This window comes from Linepithema humile, chromosome 8 (genome assembly GCF_040581485.1).
Source record: "Linepithema humile isolate Giens D197 chromosome 8, Lhum_UNIL_v1.0, whole genome shotgun sequence".
NCBI classification, from domain to species: Eukaryota; Metazoa; Arthropoda; class Insecta; order Hymenoptera; family Formicidae; genus Linepithema; species Linepithema humile.
The window spans coordinates 9,713,395-9,729,765 of NC_090135.1; the positions used below are offsets into that span (position 1 = coordinate 9,713,395).

Genomic DNA, 16,371 nt, shown 5'->3' on the forward strand with positions numbered 1-16,371 from the left:
CAAATTCTAGTTACGTTTCGCGCGTCAGGCTTCTTAAGTTGGTTGCTGTGAATTTTATACATGTTCCAGTAAATATTCGCGTTAACATATATTTTGTTTAGAAAATATAAAAATTGAAAAATATTATTAAACTATGAAAAATATTAAAATAGCCAGGATTAAGAAAGGATAGCTTTAAAAGTCCACCAAATTCTACACGTCGAAACGCGTCTCAAGCTACGACAAAGAGAACAGCAGATTAGCTGCGTCCTTTTCTTTCGTAAGCGCACTGGAAGCGTCCCTTTTTGATCACCACCACACTTACATCTGAATCAAAGCTACAGGCTTTCAGTACGCATACGAAGAACAGAGACGCGACTAATGTGCTGCTATTCTCGTCTTCACGAAGACTTATGTTAGGCTCGCGTAGAAAGATGCGTTCCAGTTTGTATAAATTTCTGTAGGAACGTCTATCTCCCTTTGTATTTGCATAAAGATGAACATCCCCATTTCATAATACTATTCTTTTTCCATAATTGGACATCTCCATCTCTTTAAGGGTTACTTCATATGTCATATAGTTAAATAAACATGTGCTAATTATTTGTAACATATCCTAGACATCACTAAGAAGCATTTCTAAACATTAAAAAATTTTCAGTTTTAGGTGTTTTGATCAGCTCGTTAATTATGAAAAACGGAACAATTCCTGCTTACTCCACATATTAATTTTGTTAGGAACCTTAAGGTACTATTATTGTATTATTAAAAATATAAAAAATATTTACTTACAGTATATAACATCCATAAATACAAATACATAACGTAGAAGTAAATTTTCGTAACTCTTTTTACAGTTTGCACGCCCATGTAATAGTAGAAAATACGTTTAGAAGCTGCAGATATTCATCGCTTCCTTCTGTTAAGTAGTAATCACATTTCTGGAAAGGAGGAAAAGGCTATTACACTTTTGAACTCAACTTACATTATTAGTTTCTCATGTGTACGTGTATCAAAACTTACGCCGAGCACATCGCCAATTATCACTTTCTGTTTGTCAGTAAATTCTTCAGAGAAGATAATTTTCTCGTTCAATTGCTTGATCACCTAGCAAAGAGATATTGAAATTAGACTCAGTATTATAGAAATTATCAATATTGATGTCGAAATTATTATTTACGTAGTCTATTCTTTTATTTAATATACAATTTAACGGCTTATAAAAATACCTGTGCTGCTGGATATCCTTCCAGCAATAAATCGTCAAGCAATTTCTGGATGTCATTATAACTTCCTTTCTTACAGGTTTCTAGCAGTGAATTAATTTTGTCATCGGGAACTAGCTAAAGTAACGAAAACATACGAAAATCTCCAATTATCTAAAGTACTAAAGCTTATGATAAACAATCTTATATTTTTAATGGAAAGACATATTTACCCCAATTACATCGAGAGCATCGTCCACAGTGATCTCGTACTCTTTGCCTTTCAATCGAGTGATCGATTGCAGACACATAACAGCCTGTCTCAAATCGCCACCCGATGCTTCAACGATTTCCTTTAGGACGCTTCTGTCCGCTTTTAGGTTCTCCTCGTTGCATATATATTCGAGTCTGACGATGCTCTTTTCATCGCTCAGTGGTTTAAATCGGAATTTCGTGCAGCGTGACGCGATCGGCTTGATGATTCGCGACAGATAATTGCACACCAGGCAGAAGCGCGTGCTGTGTGCTTCCTTCTCCATGATTCGACGGAGCGCCGTCTGCGCGGCGCCGGTCATGCTATCCGCCTCGTCCAATATGATGATTTTAAACGGTGGACACTTTTTTCCGCTTTAAGAACAGATTATTGAGATAATATTAATCTTATTATTTTTGTGCAGTCCGATAAGTTGTAAATAAAATCCATGTAATGTGCCTCAGATTGTGCCGTTTTGATCATAAGCCGCAGTACAGTGTGCGAGATATTCAGAAAGAATTCGATCAACTCTTAAATATTCGCGTTATGCAATTTGATCAAAGTGATTTGAAGAAAAATATAACAATAATTAAAGCCATTGATAAGTCCTAACTTTATGTAAAACTATAAAACAACATTGAAAATAAAGCTATAGAATTTAATGGTGATTAAATTTAAAGTTTGAAAATAATTTTAATGTATTTAAAAGTTGAAATCTAGATTGTATGCTCGCGCTTTTCAGAAGTTTACTTGTCTTACAGTAATTCTACAATTTGGAGCACTTTTTCTGTTTAGTTGCTAATAAGAGATGCTAAGACATTTTATTAGACCTCCTTGATGACAACCAGATGTGCCTGTTTGAATGTCTCCTACACTGATATTCTGCGGCCATCAGACCTTTTACTGGTTCATCATTGACGCATTTTGCTTATTTAATAAGTTACAAAGCAAGTGTATGTCTTAGATTACATCATTTTTATCACAAACCACAATATAATTTTGGATGAAAATGGTAATCATTGTGATATTAGAAATAATTAACAAATTTTCGAAAAATTTTTCAACTATTAAAGTATACTGTTGAAAAAAAATTTACACTAACTCACTCTGGCCCAGAAGCATTGGCTCTGCGCAGTGCAAAGGTCTTGATCTTCTCTCTCACAATCTGGATGCCTCTGTCGTCGGAGGCATTCAACTCCAATATCCTGTCTTTGTACATACTGCCGAACATTTGTCTCGCAGCAGCATGAATGATGCTGGTCTTGCCGGTGCCAGGCGGTCCGTAAAATAACAAGTTGGGAAAGTCATCGCGCTCCATGGCTTGCCTTATCACATTCACCACTTCTGTCTGCTCCACGATGTCGTCGACACTCCTCGGTCGGCTGTGAACGACATGAAGAAAGTGCAAAATCTCTATCTACAATTGTGACGTACGTTAGAACCGTGTAAATATAATTTTGTATTCATGTGTAAAGATCGAGAGAAGGTTAATCCTGTGACTGGGATATAACGGATACTCACTATTTCTCCACCCATGGTACAAGGTCCTTCTTGTCCTCCTTGGCGCGGGAGGTCGACGGTTTCTTCGCATCTACTGGGGCGCCCAATTTTCCGGTCTTCAGAAAGGCGTGCATTTTTCTGATCAGCCTTAACAGCAACGTTGCCTCTTCACGAGTTTTCCCGCCTACTTGCTGCCATTTGTTTAAGCCCAGGTTACACAACTTCGGCAGACTTTAAGCCGCAGAAATTGATGTGTTCGTAAATCTTCTAGGGTCTCTAGCGCCATCTGACCAATCGTATATAAGATTCTATGCGTGATTCATGGAAACAGTTCGTGAAACAGTTGGCATGATAACGCAAAGTTGATACATCAAGCGCAGTGTGAGCGCAGTGTATCTGGGTATCTTTATCTGTATGATCGTTTCGTTTTTGATTGCTGATATTTAATAGAAAAAATAATTATGACTTCGCTTCTTGCACCGGAAAATCCGCCGCCAGGCTTTTCCTTCGACCTCTGCCTAAGGTGAAGATTTTACCATGTTTTATATAAAGATACCATTATATTTGTGGTCTGTTGTCACAGTTAACCTACAAGTACTACATATTGCTGTGTCACAGTTCCAGAAAAGCAATTATTTTCGCATTTTTTAATGATAGAACTTTAAGATCGACGTCAAATTAATTTGTATTAATGTTTTTAAGTTACTACATATGCATGTTAAAACATTCGATTGTAATAATGTAAATAATTATGTTAATTGCTATTCTTGAATTTCTTTACTTGCGAAATTTTGTATTAAAGATATTATATTAATATCTATTTTAAGAATCTTTTCTCAGACTGATTATATAGTCAGAAAAATCATATATTTTATCTACAAGTTGATTTGGAATTAATAATATTAACATTAATATTGTATTTATTGCAGAAACAATGCCTTGATCAAGAAAGGCTTTGCTGCTCCGAAAGCAGTCAAGACAGGTACCACCATTGCTGGTGTGGTGTACAAGGATGGCGTTATTCTCGGTGGTGATACAAGAGCTACCGAGGACACCATTGTCGCCGACAAGTACAGTTTGAAGATCCATTATCTCGCTCCTAATATGTAGTAAGTATTTCAACATCCTTTGCAGAACGAATTAATGCTATAAGCTAATGCACTAAATTTATTTTTAGTTGTTGCGGAGCTGGCACAGCAGCCGATACTGAGATGACTACTGAGATGATATCCAGTCAATTGGAGCTGCATCGTCTAAACACTGGTCGCGTAGTGCCTGTCTGTACTGCCAACACATTGATAAAGCAGATGTTGTTCCGTTATCAGGGTCATATTGGTGCTGCACTTATCTTAGGCGGCTTTGATCTCGATGGACCGCAATTATATTGCATTTATCCGCATGGTTCCACTGAAAAGTTGAAGTACACCACCATGGGATCTGGTTCGCTGGCCGCTATGGCTGTCTTTGAAAGCAGATGGAGGCCTGACTTACCAGTAAGTAGTGCTAATCATACAATTAGTTAAATAATCTGGATTGCTGTTATTTCAAAACTTAAAAAATTGGGCATTTAGAAAGGATTTAGAATCTAAAATAATATTTATTTTAAATTTAATTCTTTATTGTCAACAATGACAATAAATCATTATGTTATTATTTATTATCCAATCTATTGATTTATGTTAATACTAATTTATGTATATTCGTATAATTTATTTCTTAATTTCTACTCGTATACCTTTATTTCATGTCTATTAAATAGCATATCAAAAATATTTTTTATAATTCTATTTCTGTCAAAATCATAAATGGCTGTATTTTTAGGAGGAGGAAGCAAAGCAGTTGGTGGCGGACGGCATTCGCGCTGGTGTGTTCAACGATCTGGCGTCAGGATCCAATGTTGATTTGTGTATTATTCGTAAAACCGGCGTTGAGTACTTGCGACCGTACGACACCGCCAGCGTGAAGGGTAAGCGGCAGTTCAGCTACCGCTACAAACCCGGCACCACTGCGGTGCTTACAAAAACGGTGCAGCCAATCATCGTGGAAGAAGAAACGGTGCGCACAATCGAACCTGAAGCGATGGACACGTCCTCATAAAACTGCAAATTGTAATATAAGGTTCTACAAGATTAAGTTAATATAATAAATTTTTTTTCCAAAAAATATAGCGTCAGTTGTAAAACATACTCGAAATGTTTGTAATAAAATTCTTATCGGCATCTTGCGAGGACAAAGTGTGCAATTTCTAAACGTTAAATTGTGCAAAAAAAAAAAAACCGTTAAAAGAGTCCGGCGGCCTGCTTGAGTCGCTGCCTCTTCCAGGTTGGCAGTTTCTCGAATTCCGCGGGCTCCATCTTGAAAATTGCGATGAAATTGTCATAAGTCAAGTGCATCTCCTTGCGTTGCACGTCGACTCCGGCCGGCAAGTTCTCGGGATCGCTCTTCAGCACTGCCGGCGGATACTTGATGTAATTATCGAAATCCGTAGCAGCTTTCGAAACTGTTTGCAGCGTTCTCGCCGATTGGTCTCTGTCATCCAACAGGGCGCAGAACGCCTCGAATGGTTTGTAGTCCCTCAGCAAGTTGTGATTCCAATTATCGAACAGGCCGATGAAGGTAGCCGGCTCGAAACCTGAAGAGCGAAGAATAAATTTAATTAAATCTGATGAAAATTTTAAGAGAAAAGATTGAATAAAAAGGATTTCGCTCGAAAGTAGGAAAATTCACGAAAAATCTAAAAGGTATTTTTTTTACAAGTCCTTAATATATTTTTTTATATTGCCTGAAAGAACATTTTTAGTCTGCAGGATGTCTTTTCGACTATGCGCTCACTTAGAACTCACCTTGCTTGATTACGGAAATGGTTGTATTGCGATTGCGACCCGCAGGATGCATGTAGAGGTATATAGTAGCGTCCTCCACGCATTCCTGCAGCGTCCTCGGCGTGGAGAACTTGCCTATCCATATCCAGATCACGCTACCGGCATCCAGTAGCCAGATGGCTTCCGGTATCAAGGAGTTCTGCCGGAATCCGAGAACCTGCTCGCCCACGAAGAGACCGTTTTCGGTGCGGCATTGGAACAGATGCTTGTCGAGCTCTTCGCCCACCTCCTCGGTTTCTGTACTGTATGTACCTCTTCCTGAAAAAGACAATTGTGTGACCTCTTTAGCAGTGAAAAACTTAATAACTATTAAATGATTTTAAATCCACAGAACAATTTGTAAGGCAACAAAATTTGACATATAATTCTAAATTAAATTTCATCTTTTTCCTAACTCAAATTTTTAATTTTGCAGAATTCAATCATTATTATATTGAACTTGTCAATTACAGATATAGAGCAATTTCGTTTATTCGATCACAAAAATCAAAAGGAATTTTTTCGATTCAGAGAATTTAAAAATCAAAAGTGCTTACGAAAAATTGAACTTACCTCCGAGTTCGACCCAGAAGTCGTCACCTTCTTTGCCCTCGGTGACGAGAGGAGCGTTTCTAGGTGCAAGGCGTCGCGACGCTTGTCGAGCGTCGCCGGTGCTCTTGCCGCCGCACCAGACGACCGGCACGCCGGAGAAGAGGATGAACACCGCGCTGGAATCCAGGCTGCTCGCTCGCAACGGCCGTTCCACGGCCTTCGACGTGTACGGCGTGGAACCGAATACTCTGATCAGGTATTTCTTCGGAGCTACGAATCGAGAATTTATATTTCAAATTGAAAAGATGCGCAAATTCTTCTTTAAAAAAAAAGGCAGCACGGTTTTTATTCTAAATTTAATTTTTTTTAACGACTAACTTATTTAATTTTAATTTAAATGAAATTTTATCTTTATGTTTGTTATTGTTTTATATGTATTTTTATAAAGAGACGAGCAATTTACGTGAATTGCGATGACGTCCGGCGAGTATTTTCAGCTTTCCGTCGTAGATTTGTAATAAATGAGGCGGTTCTCTGCCCTGGGATGCTCTCACTAATTGCGCGTTTGCTTCTTCGGACAAACGGCAAGCTGCTGTCAAAGCTGCATCTCGATCCACTTTGACAGAGTGAACCCCTTCCCAGCAGTAAATCTGAGGAAAACACACGATTGCCTCTAGAATTTTTTTAGTATAATAATTAGAGCCTAGTAATTAGAGAATTAATAACTATATCATTAGCTTTTGTAATAAGAATTCAATTAAATTTAATGATCGTAGCTTTGATAATTCTCAAGAGAAAAGAAATTAACAATTACGTATTTGTCGACTTTAGAAAATTGATAAGTGTAAAAAAGTCGAACTTCACGCACGATAGTTCGACTTCTTCGTCCTTGTCCGTATTTGTACAGCATCACGTAGCAGGCTTCGGCGTAGTAGATTCCTCGGTCATCTTCCACCTGTACCATGCCTTCTTTCTGCTCGACCCTCCATAAAGTCCTCTCCCCAGAGCCGTCGTCCACCAGCTGACACTCGGCCGCCATCCTTGGCCTCTCATTCATGTAATCAGGCTCGAAGCTCGTCGGCAAGGTCAGCGGCCTCGTCTTTGAGGGCTCCCAGCCCCGCAGTAGCGCCTTCATCTCCGCCGGTTCGTAACCTTTTTTCCATTTTACTTTTTTTTTAAACAAGCTTCCATAAAGATTCGCGCAACGTTTACTCAATTTCGTTAGTCTGCTTTAACTTAGCCGTTAATTTAGCTCATTAATAATTTTTCATTACTTTAATCTTCTTCTTTTACTGCAATCGACAGTTTTAACTTGATTAATTTTATATCATCCAAATATGCAGCTGCGATAGAGTTGAAGAAATTTAGAAACGGCGCTCGACGCGCGAGAAATGACACGTATTATACTTCAAAGTAGAAATCACTCTCTTACCTTCCGCCGCGCGGGCCACCGGCATGCTGTCGGTGTAGTTTTTCTTCTTGACGAAGCCCCGCGCATTCCTGACGGCCTCCAGTCTCTCCCTGGCGTTCACGTCGCGGCCCACCCAGGCCCAGACACCGGCTTCGCCGCGGTCAACCAGGTAGACGGAAGCGGAGGTCAGGTCGCTCCGAAGGATCGGTCCTGATTTTAATTCGGCGACCTTGTACTTGCCGGACTGCTCGCTGCACTTGTACAGCTTGATGGGGCTCGGTGGATTCACGCGATGCTGGCGATCGGGCGCCACCACGCGTCCTGTGGGATTCAGCACGCTGCTGAAGAGCTCCCTGTCGTCGCCGGGGAGAGTCTGCTCGTAGCCGTCTTCGACTACCACCACGCGACCGTTGTTGTTCTCCTTCTGAGACTCCAGGAGGCTCGCGGCGTGCCGTTTGTGCAACGGATCCGACAAAGATCCCAGCCACAGAAAGACGACGCCTCTGGAAATGAGAAAAGTTTTTTTTTTTTTTTTTTTTCATATTAATCATCGCGCGTTAAGCAACACGCCGCGACGACTGCGCGATACACATTTGCATTTTAGCTCTCTGAAGAATAAGCGCTTGATTATTCTGGACGTGCAAAATTTTCTATTACGCACTTTGCGCGAATGTCCACCAGGATAACGTCGCGGCAGGTGAAGTGCTCCCAATGGACCCTCTCGAGCTCCGTCAGAATCGGAACAGCGACTCCGGAGACTCGATGTAGACTGCAAGCGGGCGACTCGAAATGCAGATTCTCGATGACCAATCGTTGCCGGAAGTACGCGAGAAAACGGGGACTTTCGCGGCCCTGCGCCTCTCGCATCAGGATCATCGCCGACACCTGCGAGTCGAGCTCGGCGGCGCGGAGCGCCGCGGCGCCCGACGCCGTCGAGTCGCATTTGCTGCCGATCCAGAAGTGAACGGCGCGCACCGCCGTGTTATCCTTCAGATCCTTGATCTGTCCATTAGCGTTTAATCATTAGATCTAACTTCAAGTTTCAGGAATTTTGTTAATTGATTCCGATCGGATGCTGACTAGGCAAAATTATTTTCTGATCGCGAGTTGAACAAGAGATTTTGAATAAATTAAATAACTGAATCGATAAAATTTTCTTAGAATTGGATAAAATTAATTTCAAGTCTTTAATGTCTAAATTTTCGAACGTCAAATGTTTTCGAGTGCGCAAAGCACCGATTTTTAATGGTCAATAAAGAAAATGTTTGTAAATTTTTGTTTGACATGCGAAAAAATAATTTTTAGAATAAGAATAGCTCGATAACGAGCGCGAAGGATTAGATTCGGCGAAGCAAAATTGCCTGGGAAAAATAAATTTCGTATGCTAGACAATACTGATTTGCGTTCCAGCAGTTTCTCTTGCGGCGACGCAACATACAATGGAAGTAAAAGTACCGGCATGCCCGGATAGGGAAGAGCGCCGTCCTTCGCCGACACAGCGTAGACGATGTACGCCGATTCGGAGAGGAAGAGGCCCATGTTGCTTCCGGTGACAGCTGTCGCGCGCAGACCCTGCGCGACGAATAAAAGTGATGTATGCAATTTATTTTTTTTTTTCATTATTGGAAAATGTATTATAATTTGGATAAGAAAGAATAATCACCTCGATTTTCCAAACTCGAAAAGTGCTGCTGTTTTTCGGGATGTTCCTGAAGACCTCGCCGCCGGAATCATCGCTGCGATAGCTCCTGTCGTCCTGCGGGATGGTAGTAAAACCTTCAGGATACAGCACGCTCGTCATATTCATCCACAATCGTTAATAAAACTCAGTTCCTTAAAGATTCCTCGATGAACTTTCCTAATCGCGCTTTCTTTCTCGCATAAAAATAATTTTATGTCGCGAAGCAGCGATAAATCAATATTGAATCGACTCAACTTGCGTATTTAGCAGTTTTATATCCGGAGCAATGATAAAATACTCAAGTTAGCTCGAGCAGGTTTTCGTAATTGCCGTAAAATCAGCAAAAAAGGTGGAAACTGCGAGCGACTCTAGGCGAACGCACGCGCGTGGAGTAATCAGCCGCAACAATTAATTGCAGCACGCGATAACATCGTCGGGATTATTTCGCGCGAGCGAGTGTTCGCAGGCGAACGAGGCGAAGTTTCGCAACAAGAGAAACGGCATTCGCCCGCTTCGCGAGCTAACTGAAAACTGGGATACCGGAGCTCGTCGAGAGAGGATCCTTCGTCTCGCAGGTGCGCTCGAGTGCGTGCTCGACGCACTTGTGCAGATGCGGTCGTGACGAAAAACATGTAGTGCACGTTTAGAAATTTCGCCGTAATTAACACATTATTATAATTTTTTAACGATCTAATGTAGTTATCGCACGAAATATTTATTTCAGCATTAATGCTAAATTCACCCGAGTTTTGTTCGAGCGATACGAAAATCTGAGACCTTTCGAAAGACTTCTTAGAAATTGGCACTTCCTTTGGGTATTTTTTACAAGGCATAAGCGTGAAATCAAACTTTCGACGACAGTGAATTAAAAAAAGGGTGAATTTAAAGAGTGCAATTTTTTGCATTTGTTAAATTGATATTTATTACTGTCATTTATCTACCGCAATTATTACGGTTTGTTGGGGCCTTAAATAATCTATCTTACGCCACGCTTTCAGCTCGAGTTGATCGACCTGTAACCACTTCGAATCCCGGTAAGATGGGGCCCATTATGCCGCAGCAACCACCGTCGCATTGTGCTGGTTTTGTTCCACGGCGTGTGCGTGAGTGCGCGTTCGCGTTTCATTCATACATACCCACGCCTTACATTTCGCGGTGGCAACGTACGCACACAAGGTGTGTACGTGCACAGACGGCGCTCACCAACACGCGCGACTTAAGCATCATCCGCGACGATCATCGTCACCGCGCGACAGGACAGGAAGTCGTAACTGCCGTTCGTGTACGCCCACCTCTTGTGTTGTACGCGCGGGAATTGCGCCAAAAGGTGAAAATTCGCGATCGCCCGACCGCGAACAGTTGCGAGTCCCCTCACGGGGAGAAAAAAAAAAAAAGATTCAATTTCTCTTTCGCTCGCAATGATTCGTTTGTCACAATGACAGGATGACAGGTGTGGAAAAAAGGTGGAAGTGCCGGACGAAAATTTATGCAGTGCAATTCTCAATTCTTTTTTAAGAACATCTGAGTGTTTAGATACAGAAATTTGAAAGAGTTCGAATTTAAAAAAACTAAATACGAACTTAAGAAACACTTTCGTATTTCAGATTACTTAATTGATGTTGTTTCAGAATTTGCTAATTATCTTTAATACTATTTAGAATCTCATCAATTCGTGTCATATCTTTCATTTTCTTCTTTGTTTAATTCTTTCTATCTATTTTTCAGCTTCATTCTTTATTCCTTACACTTGCATTCAGTTTTGTGAATCCAGATTTCTATTTAATTAATGCCTAAATAATTATGCAAGCACGAAACAGAGCAGAAACGAGAAGAGAACGAAGAAAAAAACTTATTCATTAAGATTTGCAACACATGAATTAAAGAAATTTTTCAGGAATGTGAGGAAAACATAAAAATTAATGAATTAAAACTCATAAAAGAGGAAAAGAAGTTACAGATATTTGCCGGACAGGAAATATTTCAGAAAATTCGTCCGCACTTGCGGCTGTCAGAAATTCAGGGATATTTTCCGTATCGCCGTTAGATAACTTTCTAAAAAAACCTCCACGTCGAAGTCTGAATAATTGGCCGTGGACGATCACTCACCCGCCTGGGGAAATCCATTGTTCTCGCTATCTTTCGCGGTTCACAAGTCGCGGCCCATTTAAAACGCGCCTTCCACCTACGCGGGGGACACGCGCCGAGGAGCGCAGGATAACGCCTCTCTCGCGCGCTCACGCGTATGTACGACGGCTAACTGTACACGCCGACAACTGATATATCCCCCCGGTTGGAAAAGAAACCGTACTGCTGCGGCGTATGCCGCGCGAATCGTCCGGAAGTGGACCCCGGAACTCCGGCCGGCCAGCCGTGACCGACCGGCAAACACAGCAACGTCGATGCGGGGCCGATCTCACCTGAACGCGCGCGCCGCACACACCTGCCGCCTGCCTTTCCAAACGTTACCTCTCGGCCACGAATAGATAGAGCACGGCGATTTATCACACGTCCTAGAACACGTAATGGGCCCCTCGTTCCGCACGCGTCCATCATGCGCGTTAAATGCGCTTGACGTTACAAATTTAAGACACATTAAGGAGCGCGCAAAAAATTAAAGGCGAATTAAAAAGAGGATCGCATGAGGTGTTGGCGCGTGCGAGTTATAATTGGATGTAGAGTGATGTTAATTAAATAGGAAGTGAATGAATAAAAGGATATTAAAACGAAGGATGGTTAGAAAATAGAGGATGAATACATTGTGTATCTTCTTTTTCTCTCGGAGAAATAAAATATTGTCCTCTTAAGTTAAGAAAGAAAGAAATACTTGATTGTGTGAAACATCTTTTATTTTAACAAGATCTTTAATTTATTGTCGGTTAGTAATTTGAAGATTTTCAAGTTTCTTCTTCAGGCGTAAATTAGATGCGATACGATCTTCGAAACAAAACGCGTTCGCCACGCATTTGTATCTGACAAAGCGACAGCGGAGGGATGAGCGCTTGGTCGACAAATGTCAGACAGGCGTCTTCCATCGTCCCTCGACGAGGATCACCCTTCGACGGCGCGGAGATCCTCCGATGGATTGGCGAAACGAAGAGTCGGATCAGTCGAGTGGTACATTGAGGTAGAGAGACGCTCTAACACACCGCGTTACGTACAACATGCGGTTTTTCTTTTCCCGGACAGTCGAGAATCTGAGGTGGGATGAGAATGTTCATCTCACGCCCCGGACGAAGGATGCCGTCGCCGCCGTGGATCACAACGTTCGCTCCCAAGGAATTCAGGTGCATTAAAGTTATGAAGAATTATGTTCGAAAACATTTCTGACAACCCAACTGGGTTTTTATTTTGCGTAGATAAATGTTGGACAATGAATTGATAAGTAAATGAAGGAATTATGTAATTATAAAATTGCAAAGACTATAGAAGATATAAATTAAAATATAAATTTAATTCTTCTAACTCTATTCTTTATTTTTTTTTTTTTTTTTTTTTTTTTAGGCTGGGATCGGAATTTGTAAGGACATTAGGAACTTCACATCCGCTTTAGAGAATCTGGAGCTTGAGACGAATGACAAGGATCACCCGGAGCTTAGAACGAGCGACGCGCAGACGGATTACTTTAACGATTCCGAGCAGGAGGAGACCGTGCCGGTTTTCAAGACGAGAGAGATACCTACCTTCGAATTGGTGGTTCAAGGACCGGAAATCCTAAATTTCCAGGTGAGAACATTCTTATTTATCTGCCATTATTTTTTTAGAAGGCAATTAATTTTTTTAAGCATTACTACGCAAAATATGTAGAGATGGATTTGGAAAAAATATTCAATTTAAACGCGTTGCATTAAATAATTAAGTATCTTAACGACAGTAAGATACATCTTGCAGGGCACCAGACATTCTCCGGCAGATATCGCGCTCTACTGGAAGAAGGATTCTCGAATGTGGCTGTGGAAGTCGGTCAGGCTCGCGAGAAAAATAAGAAGGACCAAAGCGAAGGCCGCTGCTCCTGCGGGCTCTTTGTACCGCAAAGAATTTTAGCGCATATTTTTACTCGATGATTTGTACATACGAATTTTCGGATTGTGATTTTCATTTTTTGTATAAATACTTTTTTTACGAAAGTGACTTGGACGACGCGCGAAAGATTATATTCTTGTACCTGTTGAAGAAATAAATGTTAAAAGAATAATGATATGAGACAGAACTATGTTAATACTTAAATTGTACAATAAAAAAAGAAAGAAAATAAAAATAAAAATTAATATAAGGCAAAAGGATAAAAATACGATAATGATAACTGTATAAATTTTATGTTACATCATCGATTTTATTACAATAAAACAGTACACTGTACATGTAGCACTAAGAAGTGGTCTTACGATATATCGTTTCTTTCGACCGCTCGTTATTCAAAACTATGCGAGTAATCCTTCGCATATATCTTTGCTCTTCCGACCTTATAACAAAAGTAATAACTATCATCGTCGCGAAAATTAATATTAATGTAAGATAATCAGAATAACGGATGAACCGTTTGCGGGGTGATTTAGAAACGAAGAGATGTAAAAAAAGATTTTTTTAACTGCAGGTTTGAGCACTTTTTAGCGTCGACTCTTCCTCGAGCTCCTCGCCAACTTCAAACCGCGCGAAATCGATGATCTCGGCCTCCGTGCTTTCCAGCAACTGCTGCACGGAGAGCGTGGGATCGAGCAGGAACTCCTGATAGATCATGCATGGTTCTTCGTCTGTGTTGTCGTTCGGCTCGTCTATCCGCGGATTGCCGATCTTCTGCGGGTCCATGCCTGGCAAGTAGATATACGACAATTGTAATAAATAATAGATATAATTATTATTCCTTCCAGAGTTAAAGAATAAAAAATTCTCACCGATGATATGCTGGCAGAGCTGCGTGCCCAGCATGTTGTCCCTCTTCTGGCACTTGACGGCGATAACGGCGCCGTACTTGCCGAAGGAGACGGGTATGGGATTCATGGGCGCGGGATGCGTGCAGCCGAACAGTGTGAAATCCGGCGACGATCGTACGCTGATGGCGAGCGCGCGCCTCACGCTAATGTTCTCGCCTACATTGCCGATGGCCAGGGCAGTGTGATCGGTCAGGGACTTGCCGTCCGTCGCCGTCAGGGTTTTAAGGCTGTCCACGTTGAACAGAATCCGCCGAATGTCGTTCTGAACCTCCTGGGACTTCGCGTGATTCAGCACGGCGGAGGCCACGGTCTCCGCGAGACCATGGAACTTCTTGTTCCGCGCCACGAAATCTGTCTCGCAGTTGATCTCCGCCAGAGCAGCATGATGCCCATCAACTGTGACTGTGATTAGACCCTGACTAGTGTTACGGCCTTGCAACTTCGCTGCTTGTGACCAGCCGTGCTGCTGTGCCTGTTCCCTCAGCCATATTTCAGCCTGGAGCAAGGAAGGACTAAGAGATTCTGTTGTAAGTTGATTAAAGTCATAGCGTGCACGCTTAGGTAATCCTCATGTGCCTTTTTACCTTGTTTACATCGTTTTCATGTAATTCCAATGCTTTCTTGCAGTTTGAAAACGTGTAGCCGGTCTTCTTGCGCAGCTTGGCCAGTAGAGATTTGTTGCTAGCCTGCCAGACCAAGCCGTTTGTATGAATTAAACGAAATATCTGGGCAGGGATCATCTACAATATAAAATTAATTGCAATGAATATGTTTATCGATATTAAATATAATTTAAAGAAACAAGTTGTGTCTTAGAATACAACAATCAATATCATTTAACATTTGTGGAGCTTGAGATATGAGATGTGTATTTTAAAAAAATTTGATCATAGAATAATCATTGCAAAAATTGCAAAATGACATTGATTGTTCTAATTTGAGAGTATAGCAAAATAATCAGAATGCAAGTGGTTTCCCAGAAACATAACCTAAAAGCCGCACGCAGAATGTATGATTGTTTTCTGTTAAAAGCTGAAAAGAATGAGAAATGCAGATGTGAAATTATTGTCACGACAACATTGACGCTCGCAGGATTCATTAATTTCGCTGGAATCGATTAAATTGCGTTGCCTAGAGACTGCAATCGAAAGTTTGCAGGTTATCGCATATCTTCAAACGCGTTTGACACACAGAGACACGTGTCATGTAAAGTTGATTCGCGAATTAATTTCGGGAATAGTTACACAAGATATGAGCATGCGATTTTTTGAGACACTGTGCTTGTTTCGTGATTAAAAAAATATTTTAAGGTGATTTAACGGCGCAAAACACTCACCGTGATGGTTAGAATACAATTCAGGTCCGTAGTCATTCAATTGATAGATGAATCTTGGGAGCTTTGGGAGCCCCGACTTATGCAATTTTTTTATTATAATTAGGATTGTTGTAATTTATATAATTGTTAGAGTATTATTAAATTAATATAATTATTACGTAAACAAATTGAAATATTTGAAACATTTTAAAATAATAATTATTATAACATATTTAAACATATCTTACTTATCAATAATTATTAAACAAATCTATGTTCACTGACATAAACAATTATCAAAGATAAATAATACAAAATAATTAAAAATTAATTTTAAAATAAATTAATTTTAAATTTTAGACAATGATTTAAAAGAAATATTGCTTAACAATAATGCTATTGCAATAATGATTACAATAATGCTGACTTTACAATTTATAATTATTTCAACTATTTCAAACAAATTTTATATATTTAATTAAATAAGTAAATTAATGTTAACCGGAAATAATTAATATTTATTATGATTAAGATATTTTACTTTGAAGAAAAAGTAAAATTAGATGTTCTAAATTTTCACGAATAATAATTACATTCTTAAATGTTAATTACATGTTTTATGTTATTACGTGTTTTATTTTTCAGTAACATTAATTAAATGTTATCTTGTGACATTTATGGTCATA

General features: G+C 40.3%; 5 protein-coding genes across 7 annotated transcripts; 2 read left to right on the forward strand and 3 right to left on the reverse strand.

The window, feature by feature from the left end:
• Positions 1-704: 704 nt before the first annotated feature.
• LOC105676730 (replication factor C subunit 4) lies at positions 705-3,166 on the reverse strand. The gene is made up of 6 exons (XM_012374837.2): positions 2,959-3,166; positions 2,544-2,819; positions 1,418-1,811; positions 1,209-1,322; positions 1,003-1,086; positions 705-920 (listed from the first exon to the last, which is right to left on the reverse strand). Exons 1-6 carry the CDS (start codon positions 3,069-3,071, stop codon positions 831-833), a joined length of 1,071 nt encoding a protein of 356 aa, XP_012230260.1. The 5' UTR covers positions 3,072-3,166; the 3' UTR covers positions 705-830.
• A 121-nt stretch (positions 3,167-3,287) lies between these two features.
• On the forward strand, positions 3,288-5,171 carry Prosbeta2 (Proteasome beta2 subunit). The gene is made up of 4 exons (XM_012374840.2): positions 3,288-3,460; positions 3,867-4,046; positions 4,115-4,430; positions 4,759-5,171. Exons 1-4 carry the CDS (start codon positions 3,399-3,401, stop codon positions 5,032-5,034), a joined length of 834 nt encoding a protein of 277 aa, XP_012230263.1. The 5' UTR covers positions 3,288-3,398; the 3' UTR covers positions 5,035-5,171.
• On the reverse strand, positions 4,766-11,833 carry qua (villin like protein quail). Of its 2 annotated transcripts, XM_067360157.1 has the most exons (10): positions 11,549-11,833; positions 9,425-9,517; positions 9,217-9,333; positions 8,423-8,763; positions 7,783-8,264; positions 7,219-7,502; positions 6,814-7,000; positions 6,372-6,620; positions 5,781-6,077; positions 4,766-5,569 (listed from the first exon to the last, which is right to left on the reverse strand). In XM_067360157.1, exons 1-10 carry the CDS (start codon positions 11,564-11,566, stop codon positions 5,217-5,219), a joined length of 2,421 nt encoding a protein of 806 aa, XP_067216258.1. In that variant the 5' UTR covers positions 11,567-11,833; the 3' UTR covers positions 4,766-5,216. The 2 variants fall into 2 exon arrangements, with proteins under 2 accessions (XP_067216258.1, XP_012230270.2); XM_012374847.2 differs by lacking the exon at positions 11,549-11,833 and having other exon boundaries at positions 9,425-11,015.
• A 230-nt stretch (positions 11,834-12,063) lies between these two features.
• Positions 12,064-14,491, forward strand: LOC105676727 (uncharacterized). The gene is made up of 4 exons (XM_067360173.1): positions 12,064-12,556; positions 12,629-12,726; positions 12,944-13,165; positions 13,331-14,491. The coding sequence occupies exons 1-4, from the start codon at positions 12,520-12,522 to the stop codon at positions 13,481-13,483; spliced, it is 510 nt and encodes a 169-aa protein (XP_067216274.1). The 5' UTR covers positions 12,064-12,519; the 3' UTR covers positions 13,484-14,491.
• Positions 13,752-15,772, reverse strand: mEFTs (elongation factor Ts, mitochondrial). 2 transcript variants are annotated; one of them, XM_012374830.2, is made up of 4 exons: positions 15,707-15,772; positions 14,955-15,110; positions 14,332-14,866; positions 13,752-14,247 (listed from the first exon to the last, which is right to left on the reverse strand). In XM_012374830.2, exons 1-4 carry the CDS (start codon positions 15,740-15,742, stop codon positions 14,024-14,026), a joined length of 951 nt encoding a protein of 316 aa, XP_012230253.2. In that variant the 5' UTR covers positions 15,743-15,772; the 3' UTR covers positions 13,752-14,023. The 2 variants fall into 2 exon arrangements, with proteins under 2 accessions (XP_012230253.2, XP_012230254.2); XM_012374831.2 differs by lacking the exon at positions 15,707-15,772 and adding an exon at positions 15,360-15,661.
• Between the last annotated feature and the right edge of the window lie 599 nt (positions 15,773-16,371).

Coding starts and splice junctions, on each gene's coding strand:
- mEFTs (XM_012374830.2), bottom strand. CDS start 15,742: ATGACTACGGACCTGAATTGTATTCTAACCATCACG. Junction 15,111..15,706: donor ATTGTATTCTAACCATCACG/GTGAGTGTTTTG, acceptor TTTATATTGTAG/ATGATCCCTGCCCAGATATT. Junction 14,248..14,331: donor GCTCTGCCAGCATATCATCG/GTGAGAATTTTT, acceptor TCTACTTGCCAG/GCATGGACCCGCAGAAGATC.
- LOC105676727 (XM_067360173.1), top strand. CDS start 12,520: ATGGATTGGCGAAACGAAGAGTCGGATCAGTCGAGTG. Junction 12,557..12,628: donor AGAGTCGGATCAGTCGAGTG/GTACATTGAGGT, acceptor TTTCCCGGACAG/TCGAGAATCTGAGGTGGGAT. Junction 13,166..13,330: donor CGGAAATCCTAAATTTCCAG/GTGAGAACATTC, acceptor TACATCTTGCAG/GGCACCAGACATTCTCCGGC.
- LOC105676730 (XM_012374837.2), bottom strand. CDS start 3,071: ATGCACGCCTTTCTGAAGACCGGAAAATTGGGCGCCCCAGTAGATGCG. Junction 2,820..2,958: donor GTACCATGGGTGGAGAAATA/GTGAGTATCCGT, acceptor TGTCGTTCACAG/CCGACCGAGGAGTGTCGACG. Junction 1,323..1,417: donor ATGCTCTCGATGTAATTGGG/GTAAATATGTCT, acceptor TCGTTACTTTAG/CTAGTTCCCGATGACAAAAT.
- qua (XM_012374847.2), bottom strand. CDS start 9,568: ATGAATATGACGAGCGTGCTGTATCCTGAAGGTTTTACTACCATCCCG. Junction 9,334..9,424: donor TTCGAGTTTGGAAAATCGAG/GTGATTATTCTT, acceptor TTCGTCGCGCAG/GGTCTGCGCGCGACAGCTGT. Junction 8,764..9,216: donor TTCCCTATCCGGGCATGCCG/GTACTTTTACTT, acceptor GCTAATGGACAG/ATCAAGGATCTGAAGGATAA.
- Prosbeta2 (XM_012374840.2), top strand. CDS start 3,399: ATGACTTCGCTTCTTGCACCGGAAAATCCGCCGCCAGGCTTTTCCTTC. Junction 4,047..4,114: donor TATCTCGCTCCTAATATGTA/GTAAGTATTTCA, acceptor ATTTATTTTTAG/TTGTTGCGGAGCTGGCACAG. Junction 4,431..4,758: donor GATGGAGGCCTGACTTACCA/GTAAGTAGTGCT, acceptor CTGTATTTTTAG/GAGGAGGAAGCAAAGCAGTT.